Consider the following 16483-nt stretch of genomic DNA (forward strand, 5'->3'; position numbering starts at 1 on the left):
TCATTAAAATTTAGCTTGAAAGGTTGGAGACTTCCAACGAGGAGAGCTGTGGGATTGGGTGAACTACTGTGCTGACAGTTAGATGAACACATCCCCCAGAAGACTCAACCTACTGACTGATGTGCTGTAAGCAGCTGATACGATTTCATCACTTTCCAAAAAAAGAGAGAGAGAGAGAGAAAGAGGGAGGGAGGGAGAGAAAGAGAGACTCCCACAAATCGAACCGAAGTGAATTAACCCAAGACACGAGGTCGATGCCTGCAAACCATTAACTTCAGCCACAACATCAACCAGGTCATCAAACACAGTCAGTCACTGCTACAAAAGAAAGGCGACTCATCCCTTGAAGCACTGGGCACAGCTGTGTGGCTGTTGTATTTTGTTTTGCAGCAATTATTATTATTGCTGGTGGTGTTGGGGGGGAAAGAAGAAGAAGAAGAAAGGGAATTATTATTCTCCCCCTAACCCATTACAAAAAATACTACTAAAGAAAATCAAGCAATAATAATAATACCCCCCCAAAAAAAAATCTGAAGATGACTAAGATCCTGACTGTGTGCAACTTGTTCAAATCCCTCAAACAGGGTCTCGCAGTTTGCAATAAAGTGCAACGTCCCGTGTGGAGTCTGAGCAGCTCTGGAGTCAGATTGTTCAGTGTCAAGGTAAATAAAAAAAATTATTATAATTGTAATCATAATAATTCCTTTACGTTTGTGGGTTCGAAGCTTTACGACTAAAACGAAGAGAAAGAAGGAAAGAAATGTGTGATTGAGAACTGTGATGGTAATTATGTTATAAATGTGATTGCAGTTACTGTCAACTTTTTTATATATATCTCTCGATCTGGATGTGTGGAGCCTTTAGCTGATTGATGTGATATTGACAAGTGTTTAATCCACATTTTGGGAAGTCTATTTTCCTTCTCCTCCTCCTCCCCACCCACTGAAATGAACTTGTCTTTGCAGGTCTGTGTGGTTGGGCTGTCTGGGATCTGTGCAACATGTTATAAATAGTTTTCTTTGGGTTTGTTGAGCAGAGTCCAGGGGAATCCGATGACATTTGGTTTGTAGGATTGACCCAGGCTCTAAGCCTTGTATTTTGGGGACTTTTCTCGAGTGCTTTAATAATAATAATAATAATAATAATAATCCTTGCATTTGATATAGCGCTTTTCACGTCGGGAGGACGTCCCAAAGCGCTTCACAGAACACACTGTAAAGTGAATTGACTGTATATTTGTGGGCGAACGCGGCAGCCAATTGCACACAGCAATGTCCCACAAACAGTCGTAGATTGAAAATGACCAATTTATTATTGATTTATTTTTGGAGGGATTATTATTAGGCGTGTGGAGTAAGGAAACTTGCCCAAGGTTTCGCCCTGACCTGCCTGGAATTGAACTCGGGTCTCTCGCTTGCAAAGAACTTCTTGCTTTAACTTGTCTCTGAAGTCAATAACACAGGAAGATGATCGGACCTTGTATTTGCAGGCAAATACTTTTTTTTCTCCCCATCCCCCACCAAATGAACACCATTTAGCTTCCATTTCCGCATTAGGACCTGGTTAATGTGCCAAATCAACAGAGCGACAAAATACGCTTGAGGTTGTGCCCTGTGGCTGAGGCTGTGTTGTGTCTGTGTTGTGCTGGGCGAGTGGAATGTGCCGACTCAGAAATCTCAGCTCACTCACTCACTCATTCACTCACTCACTCACGCACTCACTCACTTACTTACTCACCCACCCACTCACTCACCCACTTACTCACCCACCCATCCACCCACCCACTTACTCACCCACTTACTCACTCATTCATTCACTCACCCATCCACCCACCCACTTACTCACCCACCCATCCACGTACTCACCCACTCACCCATTCACCCACTCGGGGGGGGGGGGGGGGATTTCAGGGGCAAGACTGGAGCGCTCTACCGTTTAGGGCAAAACTAGCCAACCTTACTAGAACAAGAGGAAGAGAGGGCACGTTTGGAAATCAATTTTTTGCCCCCCCCACCAAATAAAAACTTTTAAAACTGCAACTATTTTTTACCCAAAAAAACTCATTTTAAAAAAACTGTTTAAATATTTTAAATCAGGAAAAAATGTAATTCCCCCCCCAAATAACTTTTAAAACTTTTTTTACAAAACCTATAAATCCCAGGGTAGACTACTAATTCAATATTCAATAATTCAATGAATCAATAACAACTTTCCAAAGGGAATTAGATAGATACTTGAAAAGGATAAATTTGCAGGAGGATGGGGAAAGGGTGTGGGAGTGGGACTGATTGGGTAGCTCTTCCAAAGAAACGCACAGGCACAATGGGCCAAATGGCCTCCTTCTTGCTGTGAGCGAGAGACCTGGGTTTGATTCCCGGCAGGGTGAGACCTTAGACAAGTTTTCTTACTCCACACGCCTGATAATAATCCCTCAAAAAAAGATAATAATTGGTCATTTCAATCCACAACTGTTTGTGGGACACTGCAGTGCGCAATTGGCTGCTGCATTTTGCCCACAAATATACAGTCTTACAATATACAATTTACTTTATAGTCTATTCTGTGAAGCATTTTGAGACGTCTAGAAGACGTGAAAAGCTCTATATCAAATGCAAGGAGCGCTTTGGGACGTCCTCCCGACGTGAAAAGCGCTATATCAAATGCAAGGATTATTATTATTATTATTATTATTATTCTATGATTCTATAAATGGAAACCCTTTGAAAGGCATTGTTACCATTGATGTATCATAATGTTTATTACAGCCTTAGCCCTAGGGAATGAAATAATCGGCATGGGTAAGATTCGTTAAAAACAGTAGCAAGTCTAACAGTTTCCAGAATCCCCACTTTCCCCAAATTAATTTCCGTATTATTGGATATGATGTACCTACTGACCCCATTCTCTTCCCCTCCTCTGCAAACGGAGAGCTTCTTTTTCACTTTTTAGCTATAAAAATAAGTTGTGCAACTACAGTTGTCTTTATAGATAGCAGTTCACTTGTTCCGCTGATTAGATTTTGCATTGCAGCTTTGCATTTTGTTGATAAGTTTGCAAGGTAGTCAGTCTTTGCAACACAGATCAAGTTGTGACCTCGGGCAATGCCCTCTTGTTTTTTGGCCTTGTGATGTATCACTGAAAATGGTAGATGTTCAATGGACATTAGGTGTGATTACGTCAATGATGTTCCTGCAACTGACCTTGACTTAAGCAATGTCAATATCTTCTAAATAGTTGGCTCTGGTTAATACTTTCCAATTTCCTAATCTTGTCAAATTGAAAAGTTAAGGGGAGATGTGTCTTTAGGAAAGAACAAAATGCAGTGGTGAGTTTACATTGTACAGTAAACTCCTGATAACTCACCCCTGGCTTAACTTGCAACTATCATTTGGCATCATGCTGTCAATATCTCAGCCACATCTATATGCATTTATACATAAGCTTGAATCATCACTGGATAACTCTTGGAGTGTTAGCAGGATTATCGAGTTATCAATTGGGTGTCACGTTTTGCCCACAAATATTAGTCAATTCACTTTACAATATATTTTGTGAGGTGCTTTGAAAAGTCTAGAAGGCGTGATAAGGCGCTATAACAAATGCAAAAGGGAATATTATTATTATTATTATTATCATGAGTTTCTCTTACATCCCTAAGTTATGGATCCAAATTGGAAGAGTTCTGTTTGCTCCTTGGCTCAGAAATGGTACATGGTTTAAGATCGGTGCCATATAAATGCAATTTGTTGTAAACTTGCATATATACATATATGAGAGAGAAAGGACTCGAGGGGTATGGGGGAAGCTAAGGAGGGGACATAGGGTAGGTAGAGGTTCATGTAGAGCTTAAACATTGACACAGACTAGTTGGGCTGAATAGCTTGTTTTGGTAGATTCTATGTAATTCTATATTTCCTATCAGCACATACGTAGGCCATATAATAATAATCTTTAAATGGGATACAGTACCTTTCACGTTGGGAGGATATCCCAAAATGTTTCACATGATAGATTGTAAAGCGCAATCAGTGGCTGTGTGTTTTGTGAGCAAACACAGCACCCAATTTGTAATCAAAAATGTCCCAGGAACAGTCATCCAGTGAATGGCCAATCTTTTTGGGGGTGGGTGGCATGTGATTGTTGAGCCAGGACACCATGATCTTCCCTGATTACATCTGCATGAGACATCAATAATCATGATCTTTTGAAAAATAAAGCAAAGTACTGTGTAACTGCTCAAGTTCTTTTCACAGGAAAGAATAGATGGTGGAGAGGATTGGGGCACTAGGCTTTTCAGTTTGCTCGCTTAACTGATGAAATGGAAGTTCTCTGTTTCTGATGAGTGTGAGGGTTCGAGTGTTATGAGCTTGGGAAGTCTCAAACAAGCTGCAAGTGAGCTCCCCTCCACACAACATTTCCTCAAATTGGCTGTTATCCAGAGACCACAAGTTGGAGGAATTCTTCACACAGGGATAATAGGAGATGCCTTTCTGAAATTGGATTTAAGGAATTTTAGTGTGTACATTAGAGGGTATACTCTTTACTTTCAAGAGGTATAACCAGTTTTATTGGATTTAATTTGTGTAGAGGAGCAAGCTAAAATATGGGTGGCACTAGATTAAGGTTAAATTTTGTGTGTGTATCTTTAACTTTCAATTTGATTATTGCTAATTTAAAGTTGTTTTACATTTGAAGTTGTTTGCAATATATGGGGGGGAGGGGAAAGGAATTCTCCTGATCACTATGGCACCTCACCACATTTGACTGTAACTGAAACTAACTTAAACTAGGAAGAGGTGATCCAGATATTTATAATGCTGAGTTAATGAGTGATGTAGCTTTAAGCATTTGTCTTTGAGCCTGAGAGTAGAATTGGAGAACACAAGGGTTTGAAATTAACAAGCTGAATTGTGACTGAACCAGTTTCACAAACAGTAACTGATACTGGGTCACTTTGTTATAATGCACTCCAGTTTAGCGGCTTTACTCACAGAGCAGATGTACTCAGGGCACACACTACACTGGAAGTGTGGTGGCTTCTGGTACTGACTAGCTTCTGGTTGACTTCCTGCACAAAGCCCAGTTGCATTGTAATTAGGTCACCCTTTATACAGAACAGACCCTAATCAAGAGCAGCTAAACCTGCATTGATTAACTCCAAATTGGAATAAGTATTTACTGAAGAACTGGATAAATATTCTTGGGAAATGTGTTGGAGGATATATGGTATATGATAAGTGGGAAAACTGGTTGCTGTGGTGCTGGGACCATAGTGGAGTCCTGTAGCTCAGTGGTTAAAGCACTCGCCTTGCAAGCGAGACACCTGGATTCAATTCCAGGCAGGGTGAAACCTTGGGCAAGTTTCCTTACTCCACACGCCTAATAATAATCCCTCCAAAACAAAAAACAATAATAATAAATTGCTCATTTTCAATCCATGACTGTTTGTGGGACACTGCTGTGCGCAATTGTCTGCCGCGTTTCTTCCACAAATATACAGTCAATTCACTTTACAGCATATTCTGTGAAGCACTTTGAGACGTCTAGAAGACGTGAAAAGCGCTATATCAAATGCAAGGATTATTATAGAGAGGGTGGATGGTATGCACACATATCATCTATCACAGAAAGCAGACCGGGATTGATTAGTGTTAAGTGGGGGGAGTGATGGATATACCAGAATTTTAACCTGCACATTGGAGATCAGGAATTCTACACACAAGAGATAGTGTGGTGGTGCAGAGTATGTAATAGGGTAGATTTTACACAGCATTTGGAAGGAAGTGCTTAAGGCGCTTTTCTTACTCTGTTTCTCTGTCTTCTCATGATTCAAATACATCTGTTGTTCAGGCAAGATGAGACAAGAAACTTTTTTACTCAAAAATTGCAGACATAGAAATTTGGATATACTGCAGCCAGTGCGGTCAGGTGATACCTTGGAACAATTAATTTTGAACATGAAAAGAAGGATTAACTGAATAAAGAAATAAGTTAAATCACTAAAACACAGTGACAGAGAATAGCGCCATTAACCTTTCCCCTGTATCCTCCTGTCTTTTTGACATCATGAGAATGGAATGTAAATCCACAGTTCTTAATTCCAAATTAAGACTGAATTTAGGAGGAGGTTTTAGAACAAAAATCTGGTATCCGTTGATGGTTTATGCCCATGAAAATATTCATGGCTCTCGTGCCCAAAATGTAAACTGTTCTTCAGATAATATATTCTGGATAGTCGTTTTTTTTTCTACAATTCTTAACTGTTGTAAAGAATTTCAGAATAAAATTACATAATAACCTTAGATTAACGTCTTGGTTACCTTTGCATTTTCAATTTTTAAAAATAAATCACTGGTGACATTGATGAACCAGTTCAACTTAGGTTTTAATAATCCTTAAATTTGATATAATGCCTTATCACATCTTCGAGACGTCTCAAAGAGCTTCACAGAACAAAATGTGAAGTGAATTGACTGTATATTTTGTGCGCATTTTGGCATAAGGTCCTAATTTGGATTATTGTTTTGCAAACCATGATGATATGGCCCATCTTTCCCCATCAGGTAATGCAGATGCTTTTAGGAAGAACGTTGAAAATTGTGCTGCAATTCTTCCATTATCATGATGCTTTTATAGTCGGAGTAGTCAGTGCATGATATGAGATAACTGAACAAATTACTGTCTCTTTAGGCACAGACAGCACATTTGATTCTCGATGATGGGACAAAAATGAAAGGATTGTCCTTTGGGCACCCTCAGTCAACTGCAGGTGAAGTAGTCTTCAACACAGGATTGGTCGGGTAAGTGCAGAATGGCAGAAAGATTACCTCCTGTAACAATGCCATGCCACTATTCCCTTAAAAAAGAGCTGACTTCTAAAGTAAGATTAACTTGAAGAACTTCGCACAATTCTGTGCAATCTTAATTTTTAAGAGAATGTTGTGGTATTTGGTGGTGTTTTAGACTGGTATAACCAGTGAGGAGTCGATTTATTTGTTGGTTTAGAAGAGGATCTGTAAACTAGGTCAGCTTACCCCCAAGTACAAGACACATGAGCAAACCATCATTTGTTATTTACCGATCAATAAATCAACAACAGCTTGCACTTTTATCTTTTACTTAAGATAACACGTTAAAGCAGTTTATGGAGATAAGAGTGTGTAGTATTCCATGTCTCCCTCCACTCCTTGGCATTCTATTCTTCAGCATTATCCCTTGCCTTGCTTTCTATAGTTGGTGTGACATCCCCATGGTGTTAATCTATTGACTTCTAGTTGCGCTTCTTTCTCTCTCTCTTTCTCTCTCCCTGCTCCCCCACACCTGCTTTTGCTTCCCCTTTTATCCTAGAAATAAAAGGAGTGTTTACGCAATTGATAGCTGTAATTTGTTGTACTTTGCTTTTAAAGCTACCCAGAAGCCTTGACGGACCCGAGCTATCGAGGACAAATCCTGATTCTCACATACCCCATGGCAGGCAACTATGGGGTCCCAAATACAAAGGAATTGGATGGATTAGGCTTAATGAAATACATAGAATCTGAATTCATCCAGGTATTGTCTTCTGCTATTTAATCATTCACGTTCACAGATCTGTTTGATGTTGAAGCCTTTGATAAACAATTTGATTTGTCATTTGCCATGTCTGTTAAGATATCAATTGGTAACCAAGCAAGGATTGAAGTATGATAATGCACCATCACTGAGTATAAGTAAAGTAGGGGAAAAAAAAGAGTGGATGAATAGAGGACAAGTGGCCTGTCACTTAATGATCTCTTTCTCTCCCGCATTGGCATCGGCTATAGAACAATACTGTTAATGGCATTTGCATTATCAGGTAGTTGATGTACTCATGATTTGTCAACAGCTTGTTAGCTCAGCACCAGAGAAAGGTCAGTACATGCATTGAACCTGCAGTAGTGGAATTAATCGTGTTTGCAGGAATCTAAAACCTTTAAATGCTGCTTCATTTCAATGCAGCCTCTATTTTAGGTTCCCGAACGCCATGTAATATTCACTGATCAAGAGAACAGGCAAAGACCTGCCTTCTAGGATTCTGCCAGCATCTCTCTCTGGGGAACTTCTTTAGCTAGGTTATCAGAGTGACCAGGCATAATTTGTTCCCTCAGGTTAACTGAAGTTTTTTTTCTAAAAACAAAATACTCCCTCCCAAGGAGAAATGACTGTCATCTAACTTGGTGCCTGGTTTCTCCAATACAATGAACAAAATTGAAACTTGTGGGTTCTACCATTCCACAACTCAGTGTGACCTGCCAAGCATTCTGGCCATGTTAGACCTACGCTAGAAGTGTTTGTTGCTGACTCTGGGTGACTGAGTGGAAAAGCAATCCATTCCATTCACTGATGTCTGTCACTTCGATGTGCACGGAAATTCACTTTAGGGAATGGAAGGAAAGAACGTGAGAAAATACTGAAAATAATTTGTTTTATTATTATTTTATTAGGTATCTGGATTGTTAGTTCAAGATTACAGCCATGAATATAGTCACTGGAATTCGGTCAAATCCCTCAGTCAGTGGCTACAAGAAGAAAAGGTATGGATGTTGCTTAGAATCTCACAGTAATTTGCATGATTTATTGTAAAACGTAGTTAACGTATATTTGTAGATGAACATGGCAACCACAACAACAACAAAATTACATTTTGTGGAGTCCTGTAGCTCAGTGGTTAGAGCACTCGCTTTGCAAGTGAGAGATCTGAGTTCAATTCCAGGCAGGGCGAAACCTTGGGCAAGTTTCCTTACTCCACACGCCTAATAATAATCCCTCCAAAAAACCCAAAACAATAATTAAATTGGTCATTTTCAATCTACGACTGTTTGTGGGACATTGCTGTGCGCAATTGGCTGCCGCGTTCGCCCACAAATATACAGTCAATTCACTTTACAGTGTGTTCTGTGAAGGGCTTTGGGACGTCCTCCTGACGTGAAAAGCGCTATATCAAATGCAAGGATTATTATTATTATTATTATTATTATTTGTTGAGCGCCTTTCACGTCAGGAGGACATCCCAAGGTGCTGGAGCCAATTTACCCACAGCAGTGTCCCAAAACATCCATGAAAGGGATTGTTAGCCAGAACTATAGGAGACTTTTCTTTTTGAATAGTGCCAAGGGGTGTTTAACATCCACCTGAATAGGACCTTGGTGTAATGTTCCATCCAAAGGACACTGCTTCCAATGTTTTGGAATGTCAGCCTAGACTGTGAGGTCAAAGCCTTGTCGTGGGACTTGAATCCCACTTTCTGACTCAAAAGAGAGATCTAAGCCAAACTGATACCCCCTGCCCCCCAAAATGGTAGAAACTAGGATGACTGGACCTGCGTCTGGGGGGCACTAGCTAGAATTTGGAGAAGTTAAGACTTGGGCAGTGGGAAAGGTAAGGTGGGATCTGACAAATTGCAAAATTTACAAACTATGTTTTCTCATTGAACAGATCCCAGCCCTCTATGGAATAGACACGAGAATGCTCACAAAGATTGTCAGAGATAAGGTAACTGTACTCGTACCTGTTGGAAACCCACACGGCCAATTTGAGTCAGAAAAAGTGCTTTACGTTGTATTTTTTGTTTCTCTTCGCAGGGTACGATTCTTGGAAAAATTGAGTTTGAAGGTGATCCTGTAGATTTTGTAGACCCCAACTTGCGGAATCTGATGGCAGAAATATCAACCAAAGTAAGTATTATACATAGCTGGAAGTATGTTCTTATGATCAGCAATGCAGTCTTGCGACACATTGATCACAATTTTGTAACTATTTCCACCTATATTTGCTTTCCTTAAGATTTATTTATTCTTACCTTTAGTTATGAGGGCTGATCTTATAATATTGGCAGCCGTCATCAAGATCATTGTAGATGAATAAGCACCTGAGCAGTGAAACATTTAGGGATGAAGGGAAAGAGCTGGAAATAAGTTTATTCCAAACGCATTAGTTGACAAATTGAATCATAGACGTGATAGGTGCAGTGCTCTGGAACTCGAGCCCCAAACCACACAAGTGTGAAAGGAGAACCTTAACAGCCACTCTCAGGATGGTGTAGCACATTCTAATCGTCAATGTGTTCAATGTCACATGCAAATATACAGCATGTCCTAAGAAGAAGAATGACTTGCAAAATAAGCCAGTGGGGATATATCTTATCTATTGGCAGTGAACATTCTACTTAAGTAAAAGGGTGCTATGCGTCTAATAAATCTATCTTATTTATTCAACAGGAAATTAAAGTCTTTGGAAAAGGGAATCCAATCAAAATTGTTGCAGTTGACTGTGGTATAAAGCATAATATTATTCGACTTCTTGTGAAGGTAATTATGTATCTGTTTCTAGGCTTAACTTCATGCCCACTTTCTCCACATAAGCAAAAGGATTCCTTTTTTTGCATTAGTAACACAATAACAGCTTCAGGCAAGTGGATCATAGGCCCCTCTGAATCTACCAACTTCCCTTTCTTTAATACGTCCATCTCATCTTTGAATAATCCTGAGTCCTTTTAATCTCGAGAAGCCTGTCTAGTTTTTTTTTGGAGGAATTGGAAACATTCATAATTGTCGTGGAAGAATGGTGTGTGTGAGTGTGGTGTGCGTGAGACAATGGTGATCTTTTCAATATATCTTTATAATAGGACATTTTGGTTGTAAATACAAATGGTTGTTTAATACTGGAGTTTCATATTCTATTTTTGTACAGCTTCCTTTTTGGTAGGAGATGGTAGGGCTTATAGATGACCCACTATCGGCTATCAAACTTAGTACGTAGGTGCCTCCCCTACCCTGAAACCCTGATGTCCTCCCGACGTGAAAGCCGCTTTACAAATATAATTTTGTTGTTGTTGTTGAAACGCCTTATGTGGAGTCCTGTAGCTCACTGGTTAGAGCACTTGCCTCACAAGCGAGAGACCTGGATTCGATTCCTGGCAGGGTGAAATATTGGGCAAATTTCCTTACTCCACACGCCACTGTTTACCAAGCAGTAATTAAGAACCTGGTTGTTAGTTGATTAGCAGATCGCTTTGCCAGGGTTAATAATTCCTTAAAAAAATAATAAAATGGTCACTTCAATCCATGACTGTTTCTGGGACACTGCTGTATGCAATTGGCTGCTGCATTTCGTCTACAAAATATTCAGTCAATTCACTTTACAGTATATTCTGTGAAGCTCTTTGAGGCGTCTCAAGGATGTGCACTATATCAAATGCACTATATCAAATGCAAGTATTATTGTTCACTCAATGGTAAATCCATCATTTGCAGCGAGGAGTTGAGCTTCATTTAGTTCCATGGGACCACGATTTTAGTAAGATGGAATATGATGGACTCTTCCTTTCCAACGGCCCAGGAAATCCCACTTTGGCGCAGCCTCTGATTGCAAACGTGCGGAAGGTAGGATCTTTATGCCATTCTATCTAAGCAACAGATGACCAATCGAAATAAAGTCATTTTTAATACCATAATTTGCTTGTGTTGCATTTCTCAGATTGTATCAGGATGCATCATTTTGTTAAACACTGGACATGAAATGAAGAAGACAATAAGCTGCTCTTTTATCCTGTGAGCATGTTACTTATGTATTTTTGTGTTCGGTTTAGGTATTGGCAAGTGATCGAACAGAGCCAGTGTTTGGTATCTGTATGGGGAACCAACTGACTGCATTAGCTGTGGGTGCAAACTGCTACAAATTGCCTATGGGAAACAGGTGAGAAGAATCCTTTCAGTCCCATTATTCCTGCCCTTCCCATACTCTTGGGGTTTATTCCTTTTCAGGTATTTATCATGATAAATGCCTGAAAATTTGGTTATGAAATCTTCCGATCACATATTTGTAGGTCTCTCTGGGATGCATGCAAATGATATTCTAGTTGCTGGATATTAAAGCGCTTTGCACGTCTGTAGACGGAGTCCTGAAGCTCAGTGGTTAGAGCACTCACCTCGTAAGTGAGATACCAGGGTTCGATTCCCAGCAGGGTGAAACCTTGGGCAAGTATCCTTACTCCACACACCTAATAATAATCCCTCATGAAAAAAACACAATAATAATTTGGTTACTCAATCCATGACTGTTTGTGGGACACTGCTGTGCACAATTGGCTACCGCGTTTCGCCCACAAATATATACAGTCAATTCACTTTACAGTATATTCTGTGAAGCGCTTTGAGATGTCTAGAAGACATGAAAAGCGCTATATCAAATGAAAGGATTATTATTATAGATACCTTTATAACTACCTAGAACAGGAAGGTTGCTCTGTGTATTATTGCAGAGAGAGGTGGCAGAATTGTTGAATACTGTGATAAACTAAATGTCATCAATCTGAGAAGTTTGGTTTTCAGATTAATGACACTTTGTTGTAAAAAATGCAAGTTGCATCACTGGCCAAAGGTCCAAAAGCACAATTTGGAGACTCAGCCACAGTAGAAAAGAGCAAACTTTGCCAGAGGACAGGATAGAAGAATGCTTTAAATTAGTCTCGGAGGGAGAAACCTCAATTCCGGAGTCCCAGATGGCTTTCATCTCATCCATCTGAAGTGAAATCAAAACTGAACTCCCAGAGGTGAAAGGACAGGGTGTTGAGCCAGTACACCATCCACAGCCCTTCATTCTTAAAATAATATCAACCAAAACTGAGGAAATGGCAGAGATTTAGTGGAGAATTGCCAACAGGAACTCTGACCTGTGTACCTGACTAGCATGCAGCCAGCAATACTATTTCTTCACTCAGAGGGTAGTGAATTTTTGGAATTCTCTACCCCAGAAGGCTGTGGATGCTCAGTCATTAAACATATTCAAGACTGAGATCAAAAGATTTTTTTAAAAAAAACATAAGGATATGGGGTTAGGGCAGGTAAATGGAATTAGATTAGAAGATCAGTCCTGATCTTATTAAATGACGGGGAAGGCTCGAGGGGCCAAATGGCCTACTGCTGCTCCTAGATCTTATGTTCTTATATGGTTCCTGGACAATCCTTTTGTGGTTGGTGAAAATTCTCTTTCCTTATCACTAAATTAATTTTAAGCCACGTCCTGAAAGTGCTCAGATATGGTGGCAATTGAATTTTTCGTTAATTTTATACAAGTTTTAATTTTCGGTTCTCGCATTGTTTAAACTAGCACTGTCCTGATTCAGGGATCCTCCCCACTTGACCTTCCTTGCTAACCCTGCAACCCAAATCCTAATGAGTAGGGCTGTCCTCACTGAATAAGCAGTGGAAAAATTGCCAGACAGTGCCCTCAATTATCAGCAATGTGGTGTTAATTGGCTAAACTCCAGGAGTACATCAAGGCACACACTTGGGTCCCAAGACCATGAATCATGCAAACCTGTACCTAATACTCCCTGGAATATGCAGCCCTTCAAGGGGGGGAAAGTGCTAATGAAGGGAAATTTCATATGTAAGTGGTATACATGTGTGGCACTGTCTGATTTGGATACTCTTAAGCATGGTGTTGGGTTTCCACATGAGTTAGGCATCTGACTGATCCCCCAAAAGTTCAGTAGTGTGGAATAGCACTGCATTGCTGGAGATGTCCTTTGAATGAGATGTTAAACTGAGATGCTGTCTGCCTGTTCAGGTGGATATTAAAGATCCTGCTATTTGGAAAGAGTTTTTCCTGGTTTCCTGGCCAACAACTTTCAGTTAAATTGGTCATTCCATTCATGGTTGTTTTCGAGATCTCACTGTATGCAACACAAATCACTTCACCAAAATGTTGAGTGTTCTTGTTATAGGTAGTGTAATAAATTGCAAGGATCATTATTAAGAATGCCTAATGGTCACTGGCATTTGTTGAACAGTGCATCATAAATCCTTACATTCAATAGAGGAGGGAAAACTGCACTGATAATGATTCACCCCTGAAGCCCACCTAACTATAAGAGCACAAGGTAGTGCAAGCCATAGTCTGGATTGTGCATTGCACTTTATCCACATGGGTCCAGATTTACTCCATTTATAGAGCATGTTAAAAAGTCCAGAATTTAGCAAATTCTTTTAAAAGCTACTGAAAAACAATTTCAAACCGTAGACTAAATTCAACAATTTGCCAAATTCTGGCAGTTCCAAAGTGCTATATAAACAGACCCAGGTGGAATTTCTGCTCATGTGTGCCTTGTCAAATTAAGACCTTCTGCCCTTTTTAAGTGCAGTAGCTGCTGAGCTGGTTTATTTGATAGNAAAAAAACATTGGAGGAAAGTGGGGGGGCGGTGTTAGCATACGCTTAAGGTTGCTGCCTGAATTTACGAGGTGCTTTCTATGCTAATTGTGTGTTTCTCTGGACAGGGGACAGAACCAACCAGTGGTGAATGTCATGAACGGACAGGCTTTCATCACCGCTCAGAACCACGGATACGCCATTGACAGTTCAACGCTGCCAGAAGGATGGAAGCCAATGTTTGTGAACGCCAATGATGAAACCAATGAGGTAAAGGAGACCTAGAGAATGAACAACAATGTATTATCTTTTAAAAGTTTTACAGAGGGACCATTCTGCACTAGTTTGGAGTCTGTCTGTGTAAGAATGTTCTATCTATGAGATACCCTCAATTGAGAACAATTTCTTAATGCATTAAAAATAATGGGCACTGTTGTAAATAGATGCAAATTTTGCCCACAAAAATGCAGTTGGTACACTTTACAGTAAACCAGTGAAGCGCTTTGAGGTGTTGCTTCTCTGAGCACTTAATAATGGCATAGCTTGACTCCAAGGCAGAGAAAAGGTGGGCAGGTAGGAGTGGGGGGGTGTTGACTGTAGAAAGGGGTCGAAGAGGAATACTTCTTGATGTGAAAGGTGCTATATCAAAATTTAGTTTCAAAATCAGCATTTTACACAGAAATGTAATGTATTTAGGGGATGGTTTATACAATGAGTGAGGACATGGGATGGTAATCTGCATTTAGCAACATGGAAATATCACCTTAAGGACCAGTTTCTGTAAAACTGATCCATTTGCTGCAGACTTCGTGTTGTGAAACCAACCTTAGCAGAAGGTGCGAGTTACAAAATAAAAGGATGTAAATGTTCAATCTGACAGTAACATTTATTAAAGTTGATTTACTGCTTTTTAAAATAATCAAATTCTGCCGTGTGTATTTTTTTCCCCTCTCCATTGCATGTTCTTCCTTCTCAGTGGAGCATTTAATACAGCATTATTTCTGACAGCAAATCATTGAGAGCAACCTACAGGTTTGAGACTTGGCGCTGGTGGGTGATATAAATCCTTGTATTCCATCAAGTGCTGTTTCCTTGAATAATAAATCTGAGCGTACAGGGAATGATTTTCATTCTGTGGAGCTTCAGTGCCAAAGAAATTACACAGCGTAAGGATCATAAGTTGAGTTAAATGAAAAGGGAGGATGAATGTGCTTGATAACGTCCTGACACTTCTAAATTCAGAACTTCTTTGGAACTTTTTCAAGGGCATGAAGCACTTATTGGAGATAGCAGTGTTTTTTTTTCCTCCCTGCTATTATCTGGTATTAACCTAAACCTTTTCAGGAAGTGGGAGTCATTGAAATATGAATGCTGTGCGTGTTCCACTGGAACTTTGTGCCAGGATTTGAATTGCAGCAGCTGATGTTTTGCATTTGAATTAACAGCGTTTTATTTTAATGAACACAAATTTGGTTATTAACTGCGACAAGTTTTTCATCCAGCCATAGTTTGGGAGTAAAGATTGTGAGCGTTTCATCATCTCCTTACTGATATGTGTGCTAGTTAGATTCCCATCGGACTGGATGGTGTATAAGCAGCTGATTTAATAATAATAATAATAATCCTTGCATTTGATATAGCGCTTTTCACGTCGGGAGGACGTCCCAAAGCGCTTCACAGAACACACTGTAAAGTGAATTGACTGTATGATTGTGATTTGAACCTCTTGTCAATTTCTGACCCAAACCAGATAGGTGGTGCCTGCTTTAGACACAGGGCTTTGGAAACAAAACTAGGCCCTTTGCTGGGAGTTTTATTAAAAAATTCTGGGCAAGCTGCTCTCCATCCAGTGCAGCGGGAATCTGGATTGAGAGCCCTGCTGCACATGAGTTTGATGAAAGAAGAGGGCAATCTGAGAAGCTACATTTTTTTATTATTTGCTGGGCTAAATCATGAGATCTGGGAGAAGTTTGCCCATCACCTTGCTGATTGCAGGAGATGCATCCCCGAAAAAGGGAGAAAATGAAAGAAAAAGTAGAGGGATTTAGCGACCTAATGATTAATATGGCGCCATTTCATATTCCGAGTCCATTGTATGTTCTTGCAAGTTTGTCAGCAGGAGAGGTATTGAGCAAAGCTGAGGAAGGGAAAGAAAACAATCATAATAACTTGCCTTTATATAGTGCCTTTCATGTAATGTCTCATAGCACTTTACAAAGGCAGGTAAGGGGGAAAAGAATGGGGCTGGCAGGTGTGGTGAGAGAAAGATAGTGAGAAAGAGTCATCCCTGGGCTGCGTGTAATATTTCATAACAAT

The 16483-nt window shown here is 40.0% G+C and overlaps 1 protein-coding gene across 2 annotated transcripts in view; it reads left to right on the forward strand.

The window, feature by feature from the left end:
* Nucleotides 1–304: 304 nt before the first annotated feature.
* Nucleotides 305–16483, forward strand: part of cps1 (carbamoyl-phosphate synthase 1, mitochondrial) — an 89320-nt gene continuing 73141 nt past the window's right edge. For both annotated transcript variants that reach the window (XM_007900136.2, XM_007900135.2), the window contains exons 1-10: nucleotides 305–662; nucleotides 6691–6800; nucleotides 7407–7551; nucleotides 8463–8552; nucleotides 9454–9510; nucleotides 9600–9692; nucleotides 10236–10325; nucleotides 11271–11399; nucleotides 11606–11712; nucleotides 14296–14437. In XM_007900136.2, the coding sequence (XP_007898327.1) occupies nucleotides 537–662; nucleotides 6691–6800; nucleotides 7407–7551; nucleotides 8463–8552; nucleotides 9454–9510; nucleotides 9600–9692; nucleotides 10236–10325; nucleotides 11271–11399; nucleotides 11606–11712; nucleotides 14296–14437 (1089 nt within the window). In that variant the 5' untranslated portion in view covers nucleotides 305–536. The remainder of the gene's footprint in view (nucleotides 663–6690; nucleotides 6801–7406; nucleotides 7552–8462; nucleotides 8553–9453; nucleotides 9511–9599; nucleotides 9693–10235; nucleotides 10326–11270; nucleotides 11400–11605; nucleotides 11713–14295; nucleotides 14438–16483) is intronic.

This window comes from Callorhinchus milii, unplaced genomic scaffold (genome assembly GCF_018977255.1).
Source record: "Callorhinchus milii isolate IMCB2004 unplaced genomic scaffold, IMCB_Cmil_1.0 Scaffold6, whole genome shotgun sequence".
NCBI classification, from domain to species: Eukaryota; Metazoa; Chordata; class Chondrichthyes; order Chimaeriformes; family Callorhinchidae; genus Callorhinchus; species Callorhinchus milii.